Consider the following 21,049-nt stretch of genomic DNA (forward strand, 5'->3'; position numbering starts at 1 on the left):
ATGATCATCAGTATGATAATAGGACGCTTCATGGATTACTTGCTGGTCAAAGCTTCACAGAGAATGGTTACCTTTCGAGCAGCTTGGATTATAAGAGCTATTGTTAATGAACGTAAGAAAACTCGGTATTTTTCGTGTCTCTTTGCATTTTAGTCAAGAAAAACCACCACCCACATACAAAAGCATGCGATAAAATGCCTCGAGTTGAGAGCCTAATAGTAACATCTTTCTCATGCCAAAATCACTACTGCTACAGAAAATCTGCCAGTCTAACGTTGTTATCAAAAAGGTATATCAATGACAAGGTCGATTTTCCTCAGCCGCTGAAACTGTTCCTGAAACGGATACAGGACGGGTATTCATGGCTACCTGGCTATTGGTAGCCTTCATCATCGACACTGCTTACAGTGGCGTACTAACTTCTCTACTAGCCGTGCCTATAGTCACTGTCCCAGTGGATTCTCTAGACGACCTCGTTGCACACGGAAAAATTCCTTGGGCTATTGAGAGGGTCTGCATTGCATCAATTATTCATGGTAAGTGGAATTTAACCCTACCCATATTCCAATTAAGGCACATTTTCTGAAAATCGAAAGTGATATATATATCAAATCATTGAAATGTCCAGTAAAACAAAATGTCAAATTGTTTAAAGACATAAGATTTAGCAAATTTATAAACAGCCGCTTAATGATATCCATCCTTGATGACTGTTTATGGGAAAAGTCTTCCCTCTCAATATATAATGCTTGCATTGGTATGCATTTCATATTTTTAATATGCATTCCTTTGTAAATCAATTTTGTAAATGAAGTAAATTTTTGTGACAGTGAAAACTATGACACTACACAAACTTTCAACTAAACTGGACACCATTCCTTTAGTACACAAGATTTACAGTGTTCTTGTGCATACCTTGCTCAACTTAAGTATTCTACCACTATGCCCACGAATCCTCTAACCTTCCTTCGTTTCATCTCACAAAAAGTAAATGTGCAGATTCCGCTTACACATCTTCCCACCTCTCTTAAATTCTCTCACTACTCGCCAACTTGTTTCTCATCAAACATCGCAAAACTTCAGACACACCTTTACAATAAACCAGTCACCATTCCAACCAAAATTTGATGGGTGTCTCCAAAATTTATTTCTCCTAAAAAAACTACCACCTATAATACAAATAAATAGCAACACGGTAGAAACCTAATTTCTCATGCATCCATACAGTCTGCAAAAGACGGAGTCTACAAGAAAATCTACGATGGCGGAAAGCTTGTAGTAAGTTCGTTTGAGGAAAGAGAGCGGATTAAAGAAGATAGAATGGCAGTCCTCTGTGATGTTTTGTCTATGAAAAAGGTAAGATAATCGACAGCAAAGACTATTCATTAAATTCTAGGAAGGATTAAAATCAAGATAGACAAGCATAGAAACACAGTGGGAATCTTGAGACACTAATTACTCACCAGAGGACAACAATGGATAGATACTATTATCTACTTTACAAAGAGTCCAATTGGACGACTTGGTAGGAAGAGCTCAATGGAAAAAATGAAAAGTAATCACTTTGAACTATTAGTCCCTGGCCCCTCCTGGCCTAAATTAATCTATGATAAGACCATTGCCTAGGTTACAATTAATGTGCACAGGTTACTATTCTCAGTTATTTTAACCAATCGTTACTATGGGTTTGGCTATATACGTCACCACCCTAGAGCTAATGAAAAGAAAGGAGTTATGGTCACTCATTCTGGCCTAACAAATAAGGAAATTTTAATCAAAATCAAATTATGCAACAGATGCTGTGAAAACAACAAAGAAAAAACACATTATTTCAATCACTGACAACCAGAGATTCCTTTACCCTGTCGTAAGTGTGCTGTTTTACCATATACATTAGTGCACACTGACAAAACATATTGTTGATCAGTCTCCAATATCAATTATACAGATCAGTAACCTAATGAGAGATAACCCATTTATTTCCAGATAATTAATGATGACTTTGCTCAAACTGGGAAGTGCAATTATTACATTGCTAAGAAGCCCATCAAGTCTTCATCTATGGCTTATGCATTTCCGAAAGGCAGCTGGATCACTCCCTACTTTGATGAATGGTAACCTTTCCATTTTAATATCTTTAAGTGAATCATCTCAATTTTCATGCGTGTTACTGCTCATTTTTCATACTTTTAACATTTCAGGCCTGTTAGCCATGACTTTCCGTGATAAATGTTGGTATTTCACCATAATAATTTTACGAATTTGGTAGTTTTGTATTTTTCAATTGTTTTTTCCAATCTGAACTGTTATATCGAAGTAAAAGCCCTCGATCAAAAATACTAGAGAAACACTTTCCTAATCCTCAAGTTCACTCATTCTGTATACAATTGTGTGTAGGTACGGCAACCCCTTAAACAAATTAAGTCATTACAAAGGGGGATCCAATATATTTTATACTTATAGGATGGGTCCACTGAAAGAATCTGGTGTGATATGGAAGAAAATCAACAGCCTAACATCAAATGCAACGGCCTGCATGGTGGCACCAGGAAAAGAAATTAGCAAGGTTGCAATGCCATTTTCCATGACAGACATGGCTGGTATTTTCATGCTAACTGCTACAGGTAATACATTTCATTGTGGAAAATTCAAATTCAACTGGTTAAGAAATTACACACAAACAGCAAGTAATATATATATATATACAGTAGTACCTCGAGATACGAAATGCTCAACTTACGAAAAACTTGAGATACAAAAGCCAATACTAAAAATTTAACGTCTCTACATACGAAAAGTTTTCAAGATACGAAAGGTTTCTGAAAGTCCGAGATTTGCCCGAACCACCGATAACAACCTTTGAAACACGCGCTGCGCGCCGCCATCTTAGTACTAGTAGATTCGCCACCATCCTCCTGCTCTCCCATTGGTTCCTGATGCTAGTCACCACCATGAGATCCTTCTCTCCTATTGGCCAGTGTCCCTCCCATCATGCATCTATGTACGTGGTGGCGTGCCTCGGCCACTCGGTACCAGCATCATTATAGTACGCACGCAGTATTCGTTTCGGGATCGTCAACTGTTTCTGAATCTACTAGTCAGAGTTGACATTGTGATGGTGTTTGTGTCATGTGTATTTAAAAAAAATTCTCATATCTTTTTCACAGAAAAATGGAAAAAAAGAGCACCTCTTGAGTGACGACATATATGATATGATTGACCAAGATCTCTCTCGTGGGATAAGTGACCCAAGACCTCTCACATGGGTATAGTGATCAAGGTCTCTCTGATGGGATAACTGGAAACTTTGCAAGGTTGGTAGAATCTCCACTCCCTGCTGAACAGAGGGTGTTGACCAATCATTTATAACATGCATACCAGTATAATCAAGGCACTTTAGTTTATGTTGAAGGTCAGCAGCCTAACATTCAATACCCATATCAGTTGCAGAGAGAGCATTTGGTTGAATAGGGTTTCGATGGACACCAGGGCCAACAGAGTCATGAGGTGCAACAATTAGTAGATAATTATCAAGACGGGCAGCCGTTAATGAACACTACATGTTTATAGAAAAAAAAGACACCCCAAAAAGGCTCACACAGGTCGTATGCTTGCGCAGTTCGATGACATTTGCCCGAGTCGTTTCAGGAACATTGTGAAAAGTAGGCAGAAGCAATCTTCCTTGGATCGTTATTTTTTAAAGAGGCCTTTAGCATTAGCAGGAGTAAGCAAAAAAGGAAGAACCAAGTGATAAAACAGAAGTTGTACGCAAAACAAAAAGGAAGAACCAAGTGATAAAAAACAGAAAAGTTGAAAGTGGTGATGAAGTTGAAATTCTGTAAAAAAAAAAAAAAAAAAAAAAAACAAAAAAAAAAAAAAAAAAAAAAATTAAAAAAAACTTTTTTTTTTTTTTTTCAGTTTTTGTAAAGTTAAGTGGACGTACGTATCTGCCGTTTGTCCTCCTCCTCTGCTGCCACTTTTTACGTACAGTATTTCTTGTATACCATGTACACTAATACACTTTATTTACAGGTTCATTTGCATTTCATTATTAAGTTAGGTATTGAATGGTCCAAATTGTTGTAGTATTTCATTGTTTATAGGTCAAATTAGCTTTATTTTGAAATTTACTGGGGTGTTTTTGGAGGGCTTGGAACGGATTAGCCATTTTACATGTAAAATGTGGTCCAAGATACGAAAACCTTATGATACGAAGGGCACCTAGGAACAGATTAATTTCGTATCTCGAGTTTTACACTGTATCTATATATATATATATATATACAGTGAAACCCCCATACTCACGCACTCCGGATTTGTGGACTCACATATTTTGCGGATTTCTCTCTGGAACATATACCTACTATTATTCATGGGAATTTGCCTATTCGTGGTATTTTACTATGAGAAATATTACACAAAATTCCAGTTTTTTTAATCAATTTCATCATTAAATACCAATTTTTATGATAAAACTATTAAAAAAAAGGTACTATAAACATTTTTAGTGGTTTCAACTAACCAAATAGGCAATTTTAAGCCTTTTATGGGGGTTTTCAACTATTTTGTGTGTGTGTGTGTGGGGGTGGGGGGGGGTTCTGGTATCAGGCCACCCCCCGAAATCAGGGAGAACAGTGTGTGTGTATATATATATATATATATATATATATATATATATATATATATATATATATATATACAGTATATAATATATATATATATATATAATTATATATATTATATATTAGTGAATTTTATTGAATAAATTGCGCAGGTAGTTACCCTCTATCACTTGCTTTATCTGCAACTACTTGGCTTTGGTTGGGTTCAATAAACTGTTACAGTTGTAACAATTGTTTAACAAACACTCCCAATAGTTAGCCCTCTTCTTTGGAGGGTGAGGGTGAGACAACGATTGCCTTGGTCGTCATTTTTTTCTTGATCTCTTAAGAGGGGAAGAGGGAGGAATCTCAATGTGATAGGTAAATACCCAAAACATTCATTTTAGCTTAAAAATCTTTACTTTTGAGGTGAAGCTTACCTTTCTTTTACCATTTCCTGACTCCAAAACCGTGCTGGAGGAGGGGAAAGAGTTTTCCCTATAACAAAATGATCATATATTATAAATATCCTTATCGCTGCTCACCTGATGAAATCAATCCCATTTCCACCAATACCAGTAGAAAAGCTTACACAAAATACAAGTTCTTGGCCATCCATGTACCTTTTACCATACACCTTTGAATTGATAACACATCCATATAAGTTGATTAAAAGCAATAAACAATGATGTGTCAAATGGCTCCGTGCTTTTAAGCCAATAATTGCAAAAAGCTCTAAAGAGGTTAAACACCCTCCCTCCTCTCCTTCCCCCATCCTGCATTGCCTCCCCACCCCTTGCCCCCAACCCCAATACGTAACTCCCTCCCAAGCTTCCTCTTCCCCCATAACCCTTTTACTAATTGCTTGTGCCTTGTAAACAATGTTTCTAACAATTTTTTCTGCCAACCCTGCATGGCTGGCCTTCCCCCCGCCCCTAAAATGCTTTCTGTCTTTTTATGCCTGTAAGCAGTTACCAACCATTCATTCTACCTATATAGCATTGCTTACCATCAAAGGACAGTTATTTTTTACATTTTTATGAAATGTATGTGTATTATATAGTATATACACACACTGTGGTGGTGGGGCCCAGTTAAATATACGAATATCAAACTGACCTATACCATACTTAATGGTTACTATGCTATGCCATTAGATTTCATTTTCATAATAAAAATACTTATTGTATAAATGCACCTTTGAAGCTTACCAATACAAATATTTTTGTATATGTATTATAACTGGCATTATAAAAATAAGAAAAACAAATGATCCCTAAAATTCAACATCATGATCAAACTACTGTACTTTCAATCTCAATGCTGATTATTTGAATTGCAACCCTAATATCCTACAATTTTAATTAACATGTATCTTATGCTACTATTTTTCTTTTTCAAACAGGCATGCTTTTGGGGTTTTGTCTATTAATAGGAGAAGGACTGATCCACTGGTCAAAAGTTTCTGCACAACATCGAATACGTACTCAGATCTCTAACAGTGTAATTGCAACTAGTACACTACAGAAACTGGAAATGGATGAGCTAAGTGGATTATAAAGACTGCGAAGAAATAAATCAGTAACACTTGAAACAACAATTTAAGAAAATGTGAATCAACATCTTACTACTTAAGGGCTATAGAAATTTTGCTTACCAACTGTAAATTAGTAGGGGGTTCAGCACTTTGTAACAATCTGAAAAAAAAAATTCATTTGAAACTTGGATAATTTTCATAAAGCTACTGATAAACAGACGAAAACATTTTCTAGAATAATTTAAATAAATTAAAAAAAGATGAAAAAGTTTTCTAGAATAGCCAATTAAACTAGGATATTAACAATATTTATAGATCTCAATGAACATCCTATTGGAAATTAATGCATTTTGTACATGAACTTTCCTGTCAGACATATACTTAGCTTACGTCTCTGATGTCACGACAGAATTCAAAACTCGCGGCAAACGCGACAGGTAGGTCAGGTGATCTACCTTACCCACCGCTGGGAAGCGGGTGTAAGAACCAACATACCTTTCTTGCCAGATTTTTTCTGTCGTCGGTGTCGACCACACCTGTTGTCGGTACCTCTTGACAGTTTGGATTCTTTTCTCGTTTTCGCCCTGGATTGTTTCTACGGACTTTTGGTGAAGTACCCGATCTTTTGGCCTGGCATTCGCGATTTGTGGACAGTTATTTGACTTTTCTTTGGATTTTTCTTGGATTCATGATGTCTGATGTTGACACTAAGAAAAACTGCTATGTTTAGAGTTTGTTGTATGACTGAGTGTAAGGTGAGGCTACCGAAAGCTGCGGTAGACCCTCACACGGTATGTTTGAAGTGTAGAGGGAATGAATGCACCTTTAATAATCCTTGTAATGAATGTGAAAAGCTGAATGAGGATGAATGGAAGTCTTTGTCTTCCTACTTGAGGAAGCTTGAAAAGGATAAAGTTAGGAAAGCTTCTTCTAGGAGCAGTAGTAGATCTCGTATTAGCGAGTTGGATATAGATAATCCTATTTTAGAAGTAGCTCCTTTGTCAGTTTCAGCTCCTGCTCCCTGCACCGAAAGCCGAAGATGCGCCTTCGGAAGTGGCCTCCATGAAAGCCACCATTCGCAGTATGGAGAGGAAAATCAAACAATTAGAAGGTAAGAGTGATTCCAATAGTTGATTGGTGCAGTGAACCCAGTGCAGTGGAGGGTGCGTCTGATCGGCTCCCTAATGCTTCCAGGCCTAGACCTCTTCCAGACTCCCAGTCCCAGTGGAGGAGGAAAGTCGAAAGCCGCAGGAAGGTTAGGGAGCATCCCCACCGGTCAGGCGTCCCCTCGGTAGCTCCTGTTGATCGTTCCCAGGCTACCTTGGATCGCTCCAAGAGAGAAATATTGCGCCAATGCTTCTCGTCTTCGCCTTCGCCTTCTCCTAAACGAGGATGGAGCTCTTCGGAAGCCTCGCGCCCTTCGAAGAGAGCCTGGAACGCTCCCTGCGCCCGTCCATCCAGCCCTGAAGTTTTTTTCGGAAGAGCCTGAGGTGGAAGCGAAGAAACGTAAGAGATCTCAGGAGTATCGTTCCCCGAGCAGAGATCGAGCCTCGTCACCGTTCAAGAGTTTGTGAATTCTCCTGCAAGGGTGTTGGCTAACCTTCAGGCGCAGATTTCGGCTCTGGCTGGCTCGTTTTTGCGTGTCGTCTCGTCGTAGGAAGGACGTCTCGCTTCCTGTAAAGAAGTCAGGCTCCCCTCTCCTGACTCTCGCTATTTGACGGAAGCGGCCCGCTCACCTGTGCGTTCGGATTCTCGCAGGAGACTTTTTCTGCTTCGGACAAGATCCCATCTGCGTCCAAGCGCCATTCGCCTGACAGACAGGATGTCTTTGTTTCTCCTTCGGACAAGGAGCAGACTGCTCGTAGGAGATCTTTCACCCTACAGACGCTCTTCTCGAGACAGGATCGCTCCCTTGATAGGCGCCAAGAGCCTAGTAGGCGCTACTCGCCTCGTAGCCGCTCCTCGTCTCGCCTCCACTCTCCTGTTGACAAGCGCCCTAAATCGGACAGGCGCTCTTCGCTGGGACAGGCGTCAAGAGCTTGTTAGGCGCGTTTCTCCTGGGCAGGCGCTCTAATCCTGACTTTCACTCTCCTCGAGTCAGGCGCCGAGATCCTAGCGGCGCTTCTCCCCTTGTAGGCGCTCACCTAGTAGGCGCTCGTCGCCAGAGATCCTCTCGCCTCGGTTCAGGCGCTAAGAGCCTGGTAGCGCTTCTCGTATGGCAGGCGCTGTTCGCCTGGTAGCCCGCTCTCCTTTGGATAGGCGCCAAGAGCCTGATAGAAGTTCTTCTTCAAAACAGGCGCTCTGCTCCTGACAGCCGCCTTACTCCTGTTAGGCTCCAAGAATCTGGGAAAACGCACTCCTCCAGACAAGAAGGATGTTGCAAGTAGGCACGTTTCTGAGCTTTGTATCCAAGACGTCTTACTTCCTCTAGAGACTCTTTTAAGAATAGTCGCGCCTCTAAGGATCATGAGGGTTCTTCAGCTCAGGAAGAACAGGATCCATCAGAAGAAGAAGGACCAAAAGACTCCTCTGTTTCCTCCTAAAAGAGGTTGACAGATTTGCTCCTGCAAGAGTTTGGAGATATCCTTTCTCCTTGTGGGGCTCCTCCTTTTCCTCTTTCTTTATTCTCCACTTCGAAGACGTCGAAGGTTTCGTCTTGTGTAAGGATGAAACCTACTGTTTCCATGAAGAAGGCGCTTAGAGGTTTTGGGGAATGGCTCTTTCTAAGGAAGAGAAAGGGAAGACTGTTTTTTCTTTCCCTCCGTCTAAACTGACTGGCAGATTGGGATTCTGGTACGAATTGGGCGACCTTTAGCCTCGCTCTCCTTCGTCTGCGGACTCGGACTGCTCTTCATTGGTGGATTCTGCTCGTCGTTCCGCCCTCTTGTCCGCCAAGACTACGTGGGGGATGAACGAACTTGACCACCTACTGAAGGGAATGTTCCGAGTCCTGGAAGTTTTCAACTTCCTTGATTGGTCTTTAGGAGTTCTGGCTAATAAGACCCAGACCCCTGATTCACTGTCTCCTGAAGATCTTAACTGCGTCCTCACTTGCATGGACAAAGCAGTGAGAGACGGATCGAGTGAAGTCTCCTCACTGTTTGGAGCTGGAGTTGATTAAGAAGGCGGTCTGTCTACTGTTCGTTTCTCACTAAGGCAGTTTCACATGCACAAAGGGCCTCGCTTATGTATGCTCAACTCTCTCCTCTTTCTGTTCCCAAGAAAATTATTCAAGATGTCTCGAGTGCCCCTTTCGCTAAGGCTACTCAGGACATGTTAGCCCACAGGCGGCCAGAAACCTCGCTCTGTCTTCCAACCCAAGGACCAAGAAAGAGACTCCTCTGAAGGCAGGAGCCCCTTTCGAGGAGGACCGCTGTCAGAGGTTCTTCAACCAGAGGAACTAGAAAAAAAAAAAAAAACCTTTTAAGAGAGGTAAAAACCTTCTCTAGGTCAGTCAGAGGGAAGAAAATAGCGATCAAGGACTCCAGACATCAGTGGTGCCAGACTACTGAAATTTGCCGACGTCTGGGCCCACAAAGGGGCAGACAATTGGTCCCTATCGATTGTCAGCAAAGGATACCTCATTCCCTTCTCGTCAAGACCACCATTGACGACAACTCCGAGGGAGTTGGTGGCCAAGAACAAGGACCCCATCATGAATCAAGCCCTTTCTCTAGCAGTAGATCTCATGCTAGAGAAGGAGGCTATAGAACTAGTGAAAGATCCCCGCTCTGCGGGCTTTTACAACAGACTATTCCTAGTTCCGAAGAACTCAGGAGGATGGAGACGGTTTTGGATGTAAGCGCCCTGAACGTCTTTGTGGAAAAGAGGAAGTTCGCCATGGAGGGACAACTTCCTCAGTGTTAGCGGCTCTTCGTCCAGGGGACTGGATGGTGTCTCTAGACCTTCAGGACGCTTACTTTCATGTGCCGATCCATCCTTCTTCACGGAAGTACTACGATCATGATGGGAGGAAACATCTTCCAATTCAAGGCCTTGTGCTTCGCCTATCGACTGCACCCCAAGTTTTTCATGGGGTTAATGAAAAACGTGGCGCAGTGGCTACATTTGGAGGGAGTGAGGGTGTCGCTTTATCTCGACGACTGGCTAATCAGAGCGAGTCTCAAGAAAGATGTCTGGAGGACCTTCAAAAAAGACCCTTACATTGGCAAGTTCTCTGGGACTTCTGGTGAACTTCCAGAAGTCTCAATTAATCCAGTCAAGAGCGGATCTATCTGGGGATTCGGATAGCTTCTCTGGCTTTTCGGGCTTTTCCGTCACCAGAGAGGATAGCTCGTTGCTACGAGAAAATAACGACCTTCCTAGAGAAAGATGCATGCACAGCGAGGGAGTGGATGAGTCTGCTGGGACACTCTCCTCGTTGGAGCAATTCGTTTCTCTAGGAAGGTTGCATCTCAGGCCTCTACAGTTCTTCCTATACCAGAACTGGAGGCGTCTCTCCCTAGATCTGGAGTTCTCCTTCAAGATCTCAAGGGGAATCAAGAGAGACCTTCGGTGGTGGAACAACCCACTTCGTTTTGTGGAAGGAATGTCTCTTTACATGCCGAAACCCAACCATGTGTTGTTTTCCGACGCATCGGAAGGAAGCAGGTTGGGGAGCGACGCTCGGGACAAGAGAAGTGTCAGGCACCTGGAAGGGGGATCAGGTGTCCTGGCACATCAACAAGAAAGAGTTGATGGCAGTCTGGATGGCATTGAAAGCCTTCGAGCCCCACGTCCGAAATGCAGTAGTGCAGGTCAATTCGGACAACACAACAGCCTTGGCGTACATCAAAAAACAGGGGGGGACGCACTCCTTCTCCCTGTACGAAACAGCAAGGGATCTTCTGCTGTGGTCTCAAACAGGAAGATCAGTCTTCTCACCAGATTCGTACAGGGAGAAAGGAACGTCAGGGTCGATCTCCTGAGCAGGAAGAATCAACTCCTGCCTTCCGAGTGGACTCTCCACTCAGAGGTATGCCAAGACTGTGGAGAAGATGGGGCAGACCTCACATCGACCTCTTTGCAACAGCAAGGAACGCAAGAATCGAACTTTACTGCTCCCCGATCTCAGACCCAGGAGCAGTATCAGCGGATGCGTTTCTCCTAGATTGGACAGGTCTAGACGTCTACGCCTTTCCCCCCTTCAAAGTACTGGGACAAACCCTCAAGAAATTTGCTATCTCGGAGATGACAAGAATGACGCTAGTAGCTCCGTTCTGGCCTGCCAAGATTGGTTCACAGAGGTACTGAATGGTTGGTGGACATTCAAGAGCACTTCCACAAAGACAAAGATTTGCTCAAACAACCCCACTTCGACAGGTATCACAGAAACCTCCCCGCTCTCAATCTGACTGGCTTTCGACTGTCAAAAGTCTTGTCAGAGCAAAGGGGTTTTCGACAAAAAAAAGCTGCTAAGGCTATCGCCTCAGCTAGAAAGACCTTCGACCCTTAAAGTCTACCAGTCGAAGTGGGATGTCTTTCGCCGGTGGTGCAGGAACCAGAAGTTTTCCTCTTCCAGTACCTCTGTGACTCAGATAGCAGATTTCCTAGTTCTCCTCAGAGAAAAATGCGTTTGGCAGTATCTACTATCAAAGGATACCGGACATGCTGGCTGCTGTGTTCAGACATAGGAATTTAGATCTTTCGAATAACAAAGATCTTCATGATCTTTTAAGATCTTTTGAAACTTCCAAGGAAAACTTCGAACGAAGTTCCAAGTTGGAATCTGGACGTGATTCTTCGTTTCCTGAGGTCCTCTAGGTTTGAACCACCACATTTAGCCTCCTTCAAAGATCTTACGAGGAAAGCTCTCTTTCTCATGGCTTTAGCATCCGCTAAAAGAGTTAGTGAGATTCATGCCCTAGAAGGAAGGGTAGGTTTCAAAGGAGATTCCGTGGTTTGTTCCTTCCTTCCTTCGTTTTTAGCAAAGAATGAGAACCCCTCAAATCCTTGGCCAAGGAGCTTTGAGGTTCGTGGATTATCTGCCCTAGTAGGGGAAGAACCTGAAAGAACTCTTTGCCCTGTTAGGAGTTTAAAATACTACCTTCAGAAGAAGAAAACCCTTAAGGGCATTGAGGACAGACTATGGTGCTCTGTAAGGACCCCAGCAGACCATTGTCGAAAAATGCGCTGTCTTTCTTCATTAGAAGTCTTGTGAAAGAAGCACATAGATCTTGTAATGAAGAACATTTCAAGCTCCTAAAAGTCAAGGCTCATGAAGTGAGAGCCATTGCCACTTCCTTGGCCTTTAATAAGAATATGTCTCCTCAGAATCTGATGAAAACTACATTCTGGAGATGTAATTCAAGGATTCACCAACCACTACCATAAAAAGGACGTCAGTATTACGTATGACGAGTGCTTCGCATTAGGCCCGTACGTATCGGCGGATTCGGTGCTGGGGAGGGGCAGGGAGCTGGAACATATCCTTAGTAGTTTTTTCCCTTGTTTTTGTTAATTGAGTTCATATTGGTTGTATGAAAAATGATGCAGGTAGGCATCTTTTTTCGTTTCGTAATACTAATAACTTTAGTTTGGTTAGGTGATCGGTGGATTTGGTTTGAAGCTCCCTGCGTTGGTAGTGGACAGGTTCTGTCATAGAAGAGGGCGAACCCCCATTGACATGATCCGACTTGGATTCTACTAAGTAAGCGGATATCAAGTCCCGTTAGTAGACCCAGAGTCTTTTCAGCTGTAGGTCACGCCCTCGCTGTAGCTCTTATGGCTATGCAGGACTAATAGACAGTATCTATGAAGTCTTCAGCCTAAACAGGTAAGAACCAAGGTTATTTTTATCCTACAACAGGTGTTGTTACTTTTCTTTTTTTGTTATTTTTCTGTCTTGTACCCTCCAACAAGGGGTGTCAATCAGCTAAGTATATGTCTGGACAGGAAAGTTCAATGTACAAAAATGATATTGGTTATTTTTTACAATAAAGTTTTGTACATACTTACCTGGCAGACATATACGATTGATGGCCCGCCCAGCCTCCCCTCAGGAGACAGGTATAAGAGAGAAAAAATCTGGCAAGAAAGGTATGTTGGTTCTTACACCCGCTTCCCAGCGGCGGGTAAGGTAGATCACCTGACCTACCTGTCGCGTTTGCCGCGAGTTTTGAATTCTGTCGTGACGTCAGAGACGTAAGCTAAGTATATGTCTGCCAGGTAAGTATGTACAAAACTTTATTGTAAAATAACAATATCATTTCGATGTTGTTAAATTTAGCAAGGTTGTCATAGCTAATTGTCTATTACTACTAAGGAAATCCTACTGCAGATGAATTCTGATGACAAGACTTATAAATTATCTCCATACAGAACATACAAACCAAGCCAGTATAACCGTTCTTGTTTATATTCATATTTTGCACAAATGTTACTCAAGAGGTTTATTTACAAATTTCAATAACTCATAAAATGTGTTGATGTACTGAATTACCAAATATAACACTTCAAAAGCCATTATTGTCACTAAATAATACTCGAAATTTAAAAAGCCAATGGGAAATGAGACCAACTGACCTTCAGTAGCAATTTTACTGAAGGAACAGAATTTAATCAAGTTACCGGACAGCTGTAATGATAACTACTTTGAAGAATGAGCAATTTTAAACGGAATGTAAACCCTACAGTATGTTCATACTAAATAATGGAGAAACTTACCATTATTAATTTTAATACTATAAAATTCTCAATCATGAGCACATCTTCAATTTAAATTACTTAAAAACACCTTACATGCAAACAAATGAAATAAATTGCAAGGAATTCCTTTTTAACTCACCACTAGATAGCAATATGATAACTACTCAACAGGTAATTTAAAACAAAATCTATTACAATACAGTATTACTCTGAAACCTTAAAAAAAAATTAACACACCTGTACAGTGTAGTATACAGTACTGTGCATGTAGGCATTTAAGTTTCCATCATTAAATAATTTAACCAGACCACTGAGTTAATTTATTTACCTCTCGCAAGGCTGGCCCCAATGATTTGAGGTATTAACATTAATATTTTATTTAATCAAATTATATATACATTTCCCTAAAAATTTTAGATTTGGATTGACTGAAAATGGTGGGAACCTCATAAAATTTTTATGGCTGATTTGTTTCCAAAACTTTACATTTGTTGTTAATTATAATCTGAACATTCACACAAAAAAAAAAAACAAAAAAAAAAAAAACTGTTTAACTATTTCACACACAAAAAAAACTGTTTAACTATTAGTATTACCTTAAAGTCTGGGCATATATAGTGAGTCAATCATTGAGGGCTATTCTTCAAATATGGGCTGAACAAGAGTGACCAACTTTAAGATGGTTGAACAAGAGTGACCAACTTTAAGATGAGTTAAAATCACTTGCATGTGTCATTACTTTTGACATGATAATTCCATATTCCAACATTGGGCTTACTCTGTTTTAAATTTTTACTTATGTTTATTATTTCTTATAATATATTCTGTCATTTACAGATTACACTAATGGGTTCTTGTGATGCTATTTTATCAAGAATATAAATACCTGTGTGATCTTGTCACAGACGTTGCAGTTTAAGCAGCTTTATTGTCTTCTAACTTCCATCAATTTATGCGAGGTTCAAAACCCAACCTAATATGTGAAAATTTCATTTGTTATTTACGGGTATTTTTGGGGTTATAATTTTGAAGTTTCTATTGCTGGGCTTGAGTAAGTGAAAATTATGTACTAATTTCTGTGGTATATCTTTAATAATTCCAATGACTGACCCTAATGCATATAATACTGCTGTGAAAACATATGCATTGTCAAGCAGGAAAACAGGTGTTTTATTGAGTGAAAGGGCAGCAAATCTCACACTTGACAAAGATTTGGACTCATCATTATAGGACTGTGCTCAGTGTAAAATGTCATTTTTATAATAATATAATCTTATATATACTTACCATGTAATTATAGGTATTATATATTATATACTTACCAAATAACTACTTAGCTAACGTTTAGGGTCACATGGCATCCTAAATTCAAAATTTGAGATAATACAACTGCTGCCAAAGGGGAGGAGGGGAAGACAGGCCCCACTACCGCAACAAAAGCGTGGAAGCGACAGGAGCCACAAGGCATCATTCTATTACAGCCACATACATGAACAAACAGAGGGGGAGGAGAGGGGGCTACTATAGCCATTCCTGGCACAGCCCCAGTTCCCTGAGCAGCACCTTTGGAATCAAAGACCGAAGAACAAACCTGGGTCCAAACTCCTGCGGCTCCCAAGACACTAAATAGTATGGACAGCGCCACGGTTCCCACTCCCAAAGACCAGGTGCGACAATGAGAGAGCTAACTGCTTCTTCTTCATGTAAAGGACCGAGGGTTTGTATATCATGTAGGAACAAATGGGAGGTTCTACTGTTTTGTACCTAATAATCCAAAAAGTGGGCAGGTCCTGTTCACCTACACTAGTGATGGCAGCACCATCGCAAAATTTGAATTTTGGATTGCTGAGGTACAAACCTTTAGCCATGTAATTGCTTAACAAGTCACTTATGTAAAAGATTTTGTTTGCAAACCCCTGGTTAACGCTCCAAAGTCTTACACCTAGCAGCTTACATCATCTAGGGAACATCCTGACCAATATGATAACATCAGTCCTTTTGCTAGTTGTGATTCAGATTACCGTATGTTTTTGGAATATTTTATATCTAATATCAAACCCTAAGGTAAGGACATGGTGCCCTACATTATGTTAAATTGAGTGTGGTTGGCTAGGTATCAGCCTTTTTAAAAGTCATTTGCAGTGGCATATGTAATGTTAGGTGGTGGGTCTAAGGCTACATAAGGACCCAACATCATAAATGATGCTATGGGGGGGTTCCAGGTGGGCTCCTAGTCTAGGTTGAGATTGGGTTCTAGATCTAGAGGAGGACCTGATATCTTATGTTAGGTTAGGTGGTGGTCCAGGAGGCAAGCCTTGTATACTTCCCCTGCAAAAGTAAGGACACAGTACACAGGTTAGGTTAGATTAAACCATCCCAGATTTTACTTCTGTTTTTCTGCATCTCATAAACCCCAAGGTTTCCACTGATCCCCAAACTTGCAGGAAATAAGGGTTAAATCCATTATCTTATAATTACTTACTTACTAGCCTAATGATACAAGTTTCAGTAATGTTCAAACACAAAGTGAAACAGAAAAATTATATTTTCAATCCCCAACTGCAATAATGCTTTAAAATTAAATTTTACCCAGAAGGTGGTCAAGTTAACTTTAAATTTACCAAAATTCGTTCCTGCAAGTGAAAATACCATATCAAATGGGAACAAATTCTGGGACCCTATGCTAATGATACTGTAACAATTCTTGGTTCACACTAAAAATTGCTAGATAATTAATGAGCAGGTAAAATGTATCTGTTCCATGATTCCTAGGTTAGGCTACATAGGATTATGGTCACTCTAGGACCGGCTAGGCTATGAGCATAAACTCAGGCCAGGTATTCATGATAAGGTTTACCTGTCAGTTCACCCACGCCGGTTCAAAAGATGAGCGTCCAAGTGAAATGAGTATAACTGTCAGGTTGACAGTCAAACTCAAGTCTACTTTCACAATGTAGACAGAGGCTATTCACCTCATTCACGATCACGGATATGTTAGCCTAGCTGGCTTTTGCCCTCTAAATACCAATTACATCTACTAATAGGCCTAGAAATTTACAGGGGAATTCTGCTGGTAGTGCCTATGATGAACCATATGGTATACGAATGGTATCGAATTTTCTTATTTCATTTCAGGACTTTTGCCAACTCCTGCGAGTCATTTGTTCTATCACTATCTATCTAATTCCAGCAAAATTCCGTGTTTTCTCGCCAGTTCACGGCTTTATACAGTAAAAGACCGAATGACTGGCCTCTACAGTAGCGCGACCACCTTCCTGAAAAAGTTCTTTAACACGTCCTGTAACCCAGGATAGACATTAGTCAAGGAGCCAGTGTCCATCGAAGCAACACCTCGAGACCTTTACTTTGAAGTCGAAATGAGTGCTTTTACCCAAGTCACAAATTAATGCCATAGTAATTTCCGATTTTCGGGAAGGTGATCGCGCTACGGTGGAGGTGGCCGTCAAGTGGCCATTCAGTATTTTACCCTGACAAAAGCCAGAAAAAGAAAACACGATGAGCGCACATCCCATTTAATGTAACTTGATACAAAAGTCCCAAAATAACCGACTGCCCAAGCGCACCGGAAATGCCAGCTAAATAGTCAAATACGCAGCCTGCCATGACACGGTAAAATGTCCACAGCCTTCATAAAAAGACAGGACACTGGCCTAAGCATACATACCCGTACCAAATTGTCCTTATCAGATGGAAATTTTTTTATATGATTTGGACTCAAAACAGCCTACAAATACCACAGCAGGGTCTAACAATTAACTTACTTAATAATGAACTTAATTAGCTCTATGCAGTCTAACAATGAACTTAAATAGACCTATAATCTAAAAATGAACTTCATTAGGCCTATACAGTCTAACGATGAACTTAATTAGGCCTTTAGTCTAATAATGAACTTAATTAGGCATATACAGTCTAACAATGAACTTAAGTAGTTTATTCATATTTTGGTCCGAGCACGAAAGGTCATTCGCTGGCAAAATCCAGTGGAGTAACGATCAAAATGGCTGCTTAACCATATACAAACTATTGTCTGCATGCAAATTTTACAAGTTTTCACTCTAGCTTCGATGCCCTGATGGGTAAACCGATGAACTGGGGTAAACCGATGACCTGACAAGTAAACCTGATTGTGACTATACTCTGTTTTTTCCATCTGTCCATCCGCTTGTGGTGTTTGCGCATGGTAACACTGTGTTCCGGGCTTTAAATAGCTACGCTATGTCTAAGTTTTAGGGAAATAAAAGGATATCCGGGTGTACTACATTTGCAACTGAAAAGTGTTTTAATAATTTACTGTATGCGAATTACACCGTTAATATTCGAAATAGGATAGGCTATTAGTTAAAGCCCGGGACGCAGTGTTACCATGCGCAAACACCACAGGCGGATGGACAGATGGAAAAAAACAGAGTATAGGCCTATACTCTGTTTATTTCCATCTGTTCATCCACCTGAGGTGTTTTTGTATGGTAACACTGCGTCCCGGGCTTTAGATAGTTACATTCAACAATTATAATAATGTCCTATTTTGAATATTAACGGTGTATACTATTTCGAATACAGTAAATTATTAAAACACTTTTCAATTGCAAATGTACACCCAGATATCCTTTTATTTACCTAAACCTTAGACATAGCCTAACTATTTAAAGCCTGGGACGCAGTGTTACCATACGAAAACACCACAGGCAGATGGACAGATGAAAAAAAACAGAGTATAGGCTAGTAGGTAGTACCTAGGTACTTGTAGCTCCCCGCCCTAGACCTGGGTTTGCGTAGGCCGACTAGAAAAAATCAACCATTCGAAAATTTACACATTTAGGTATACACATACACTGTTAATGCAAATGACAGTCCCATCTTGAGGGGCTATATCAACTTACACCTTGTTTTGTCGAGCTCCAAACTTCTGTAGCAATATCCATTGTCACAAGAGGGTAGCCACGCACGTGCCAATATACTACTTTACTCGCTTGGACATCCTGCCTTTATTGTAGAATACTCCTATAATTTATAGATGTTAAAAGTTTTTCACGTCCTGCGGCCTTGACCCGTGGATGTAATTACTCTCCAATGCCACAAAATAACACAAATAAATGTATACATCGTGTCACTACATTTCAACTTGATCATTGCAGGCAGCGATGCAATGACATTCAGATTTCACATCTGGAAGAGTGCATGGAGAATCAGAAATACCAACATGTACGTGAATTATTACAAATAATCAAGCAAACATTAATATATATTAGTATACGTTCGAAGAAAGATCTAATTGCATAAAGGTACCAGTTCAATTATTATTCACATAAATTACTTATCTTTAAATATAATGTTTTTATTCTTTGTTACTCAATGTTAGTGTTGGTACTAAATATATCGAACAGTTACCAACACTTCATTAAAAACCTGGATTTTGGTGATGAAAGTAGACTTATTTACTATCAAGGCATTAATAACTAAAAAATAATATTCATTTATTACTCTTTTCCTACATTCATTTAGCCCTTTTTTTAACCCACGAATCTCACTGAATCTTAACTGATAGGCAACTGTAAGCAGAGCAAAATCTGTAACCCACTGACCCACAAATGAATGAGCTTGAGTTTATTTATGGTTAGTTAAATAATTACGACGTTAAAATATATATGTGCAGTACGTAGGATTCCATTAACGCATTTGCGATGGCCGTTTGCAGTATGCCTTTGCGTTAAATAAGGCTTTAATTAAAAACGGACAGCTCTTTTTTTTCCCTATGTTCAGTGAGTTGCTGGTGCATTTTCGGCGTTAGAATGGCAGCTTCCATTGCATTGACTATTTTCATGAACAAATTGAATTATTATTAAATCATCTTGCTACTATACGAGAAGCTACTTTCGTTTTTCGTGTAGGTGATACAGAATGTCCTTGCAGCTGAAGAGAAATAAACTGCTCTAGTTAATTAAATGGATTTACTTCACCTTCATTTTCCATATACGGATATTTCATTCTTACTGCAAGCTTGTTGTCCTGTACTTTTACAGGATGTTATACAGAAAACCATACGCATCTGTAGCTTAGACTAGTTTTGACTTACATACAGAGGCTGCTGTAGCCCACCTTGTAATCATGGTATTGCTAGTCCTGATTATAATGAAAGAATATGTAGAATAGGTCTTTCCATGTAACAAGTCAAGCTTTGTACTGATAGGTGTTGTGTCCCATTCCATACTTATAACAACAAATCTTCAAAATATTTTAAAACAATAATCATACATTAGCTAAGTATGCTAATGACTATCAATTGTGGGTAAGCCTTGGTTAAATCTGATTGGGCCTGGGTTATCTTAGTAAGTACAAAAAACACATCCTCTATTTTCGAGTTGGTTTCTTGTACCTGTATGTTTGAAAAAAGTGCAACTATTTGGATCGTATAAAACGGATCAACAAGATTGACAAAGAAATTAGATATACTTAAGATGCAATTGTAAGACAGAAGAGAAGATCATGCACAGGATTAGAAAAAAAGATAGAAAAGAGTGTCACAAGGAAAAGGAAAGAATAGAAAGCAGGTTATATAACAAGAGAGGCCCATTAGCCAAACCGCTCACCTGAACCACCTTGCTGCATTACCAAGTAGGGATTTGGTTTTATCTTATAATACATACATTTGTGAAACTTTGGGCCCTTATAACGGCCCTTGGACCCATAGTTTGAACAAGCCTGAATCTACACTAAATGAGATAAATTACATATCAAAATTGACAATTTATATGTCTGCTGTGTGTACAAGAAAAAAGGCATTTCATTGCATTGTTATCCAGTCCTTTCCTTTTTGCAAAGTATTTATATAGAAGCTACATAATTAGATGCATATTTCAAAGTACAGCATTTATTACAAAAGGTACAAGAAGCGTTACAAACATAGTAAATTAATATATCATGTATTGATCATGTACTAAAAGGGTATGTACTGCCACTAAAAAAGATTTCAGAATACAAGGAATTTTTATTTTTTCTGCTTTTTCCACTTATTAATAATTTTTTACACACAAGCAAAAATAATGTTGAAAATTGAAAATGTAGTGTTTAAAGATGTAGCAAAAGTGTGTTTACTGTAATGGAAGCATTTTTGATTTTTATGTAAGTGTGCACTTCGCTGGGGATGAGAGTCAAAATAAATTTCGCGGCGAAAATTATTAAGCTTTTTCTATATAGATACCATTCCCTGGATGACAAAGAATGAAGAGGAATATATATATAT

The 21,049-nt window shown here is 39.9% G+C and overlaps 1 protein-coding gene across 2 annotated transcripts in view; it reads right to left on the reverse strand.

Moving 5' to 3' along the window:
• LOC135206905 (guanine nucleotide-binding protein G(o) subunit alpha) overlaps nt 1-18,878 on the reverse strand; it is a 676,543-nt gene extending 657,665 nt beyond the window's left edge. The window contains exon 1 of one of the 2 annotated variants that reach the window (XM_064238395.1): nt 18,692-18,878. In XM_064238395.1, coding sequence (XP_064094465.1) covers nt 18,692-18,731 — 40 coding nt within the window. In that variant the 5' untranslated portion in view covers nt 18,732-18,878. The remainder of the gene's footprint in view (nt 1-18,691) is intronic. The other variant, XM_064238394.1, reaches the window with a different exon arrangement.
• Between the last annotated feature and the right edge of the window lie 2,171 nt (nt 18,879-21,049).

The sequence above is a fragment of the Macrobrachium nipponense genome, chromosome 31 (assembly GCF_015104395.2).
Source record: "Macrobrachium nipponense isolate FS-2020 chromosome 31, ASM1510439v2, whole genome shotgun sequence".
In the NCBI taxonomy this organism is placed as follows: domain Eukaryota; kingdom Metazoa; phylum Arthropoda; class Malacostraca; order Decapoda; family Palaemonidae; genus Macrobrachium; species Macrobrachium nipponense.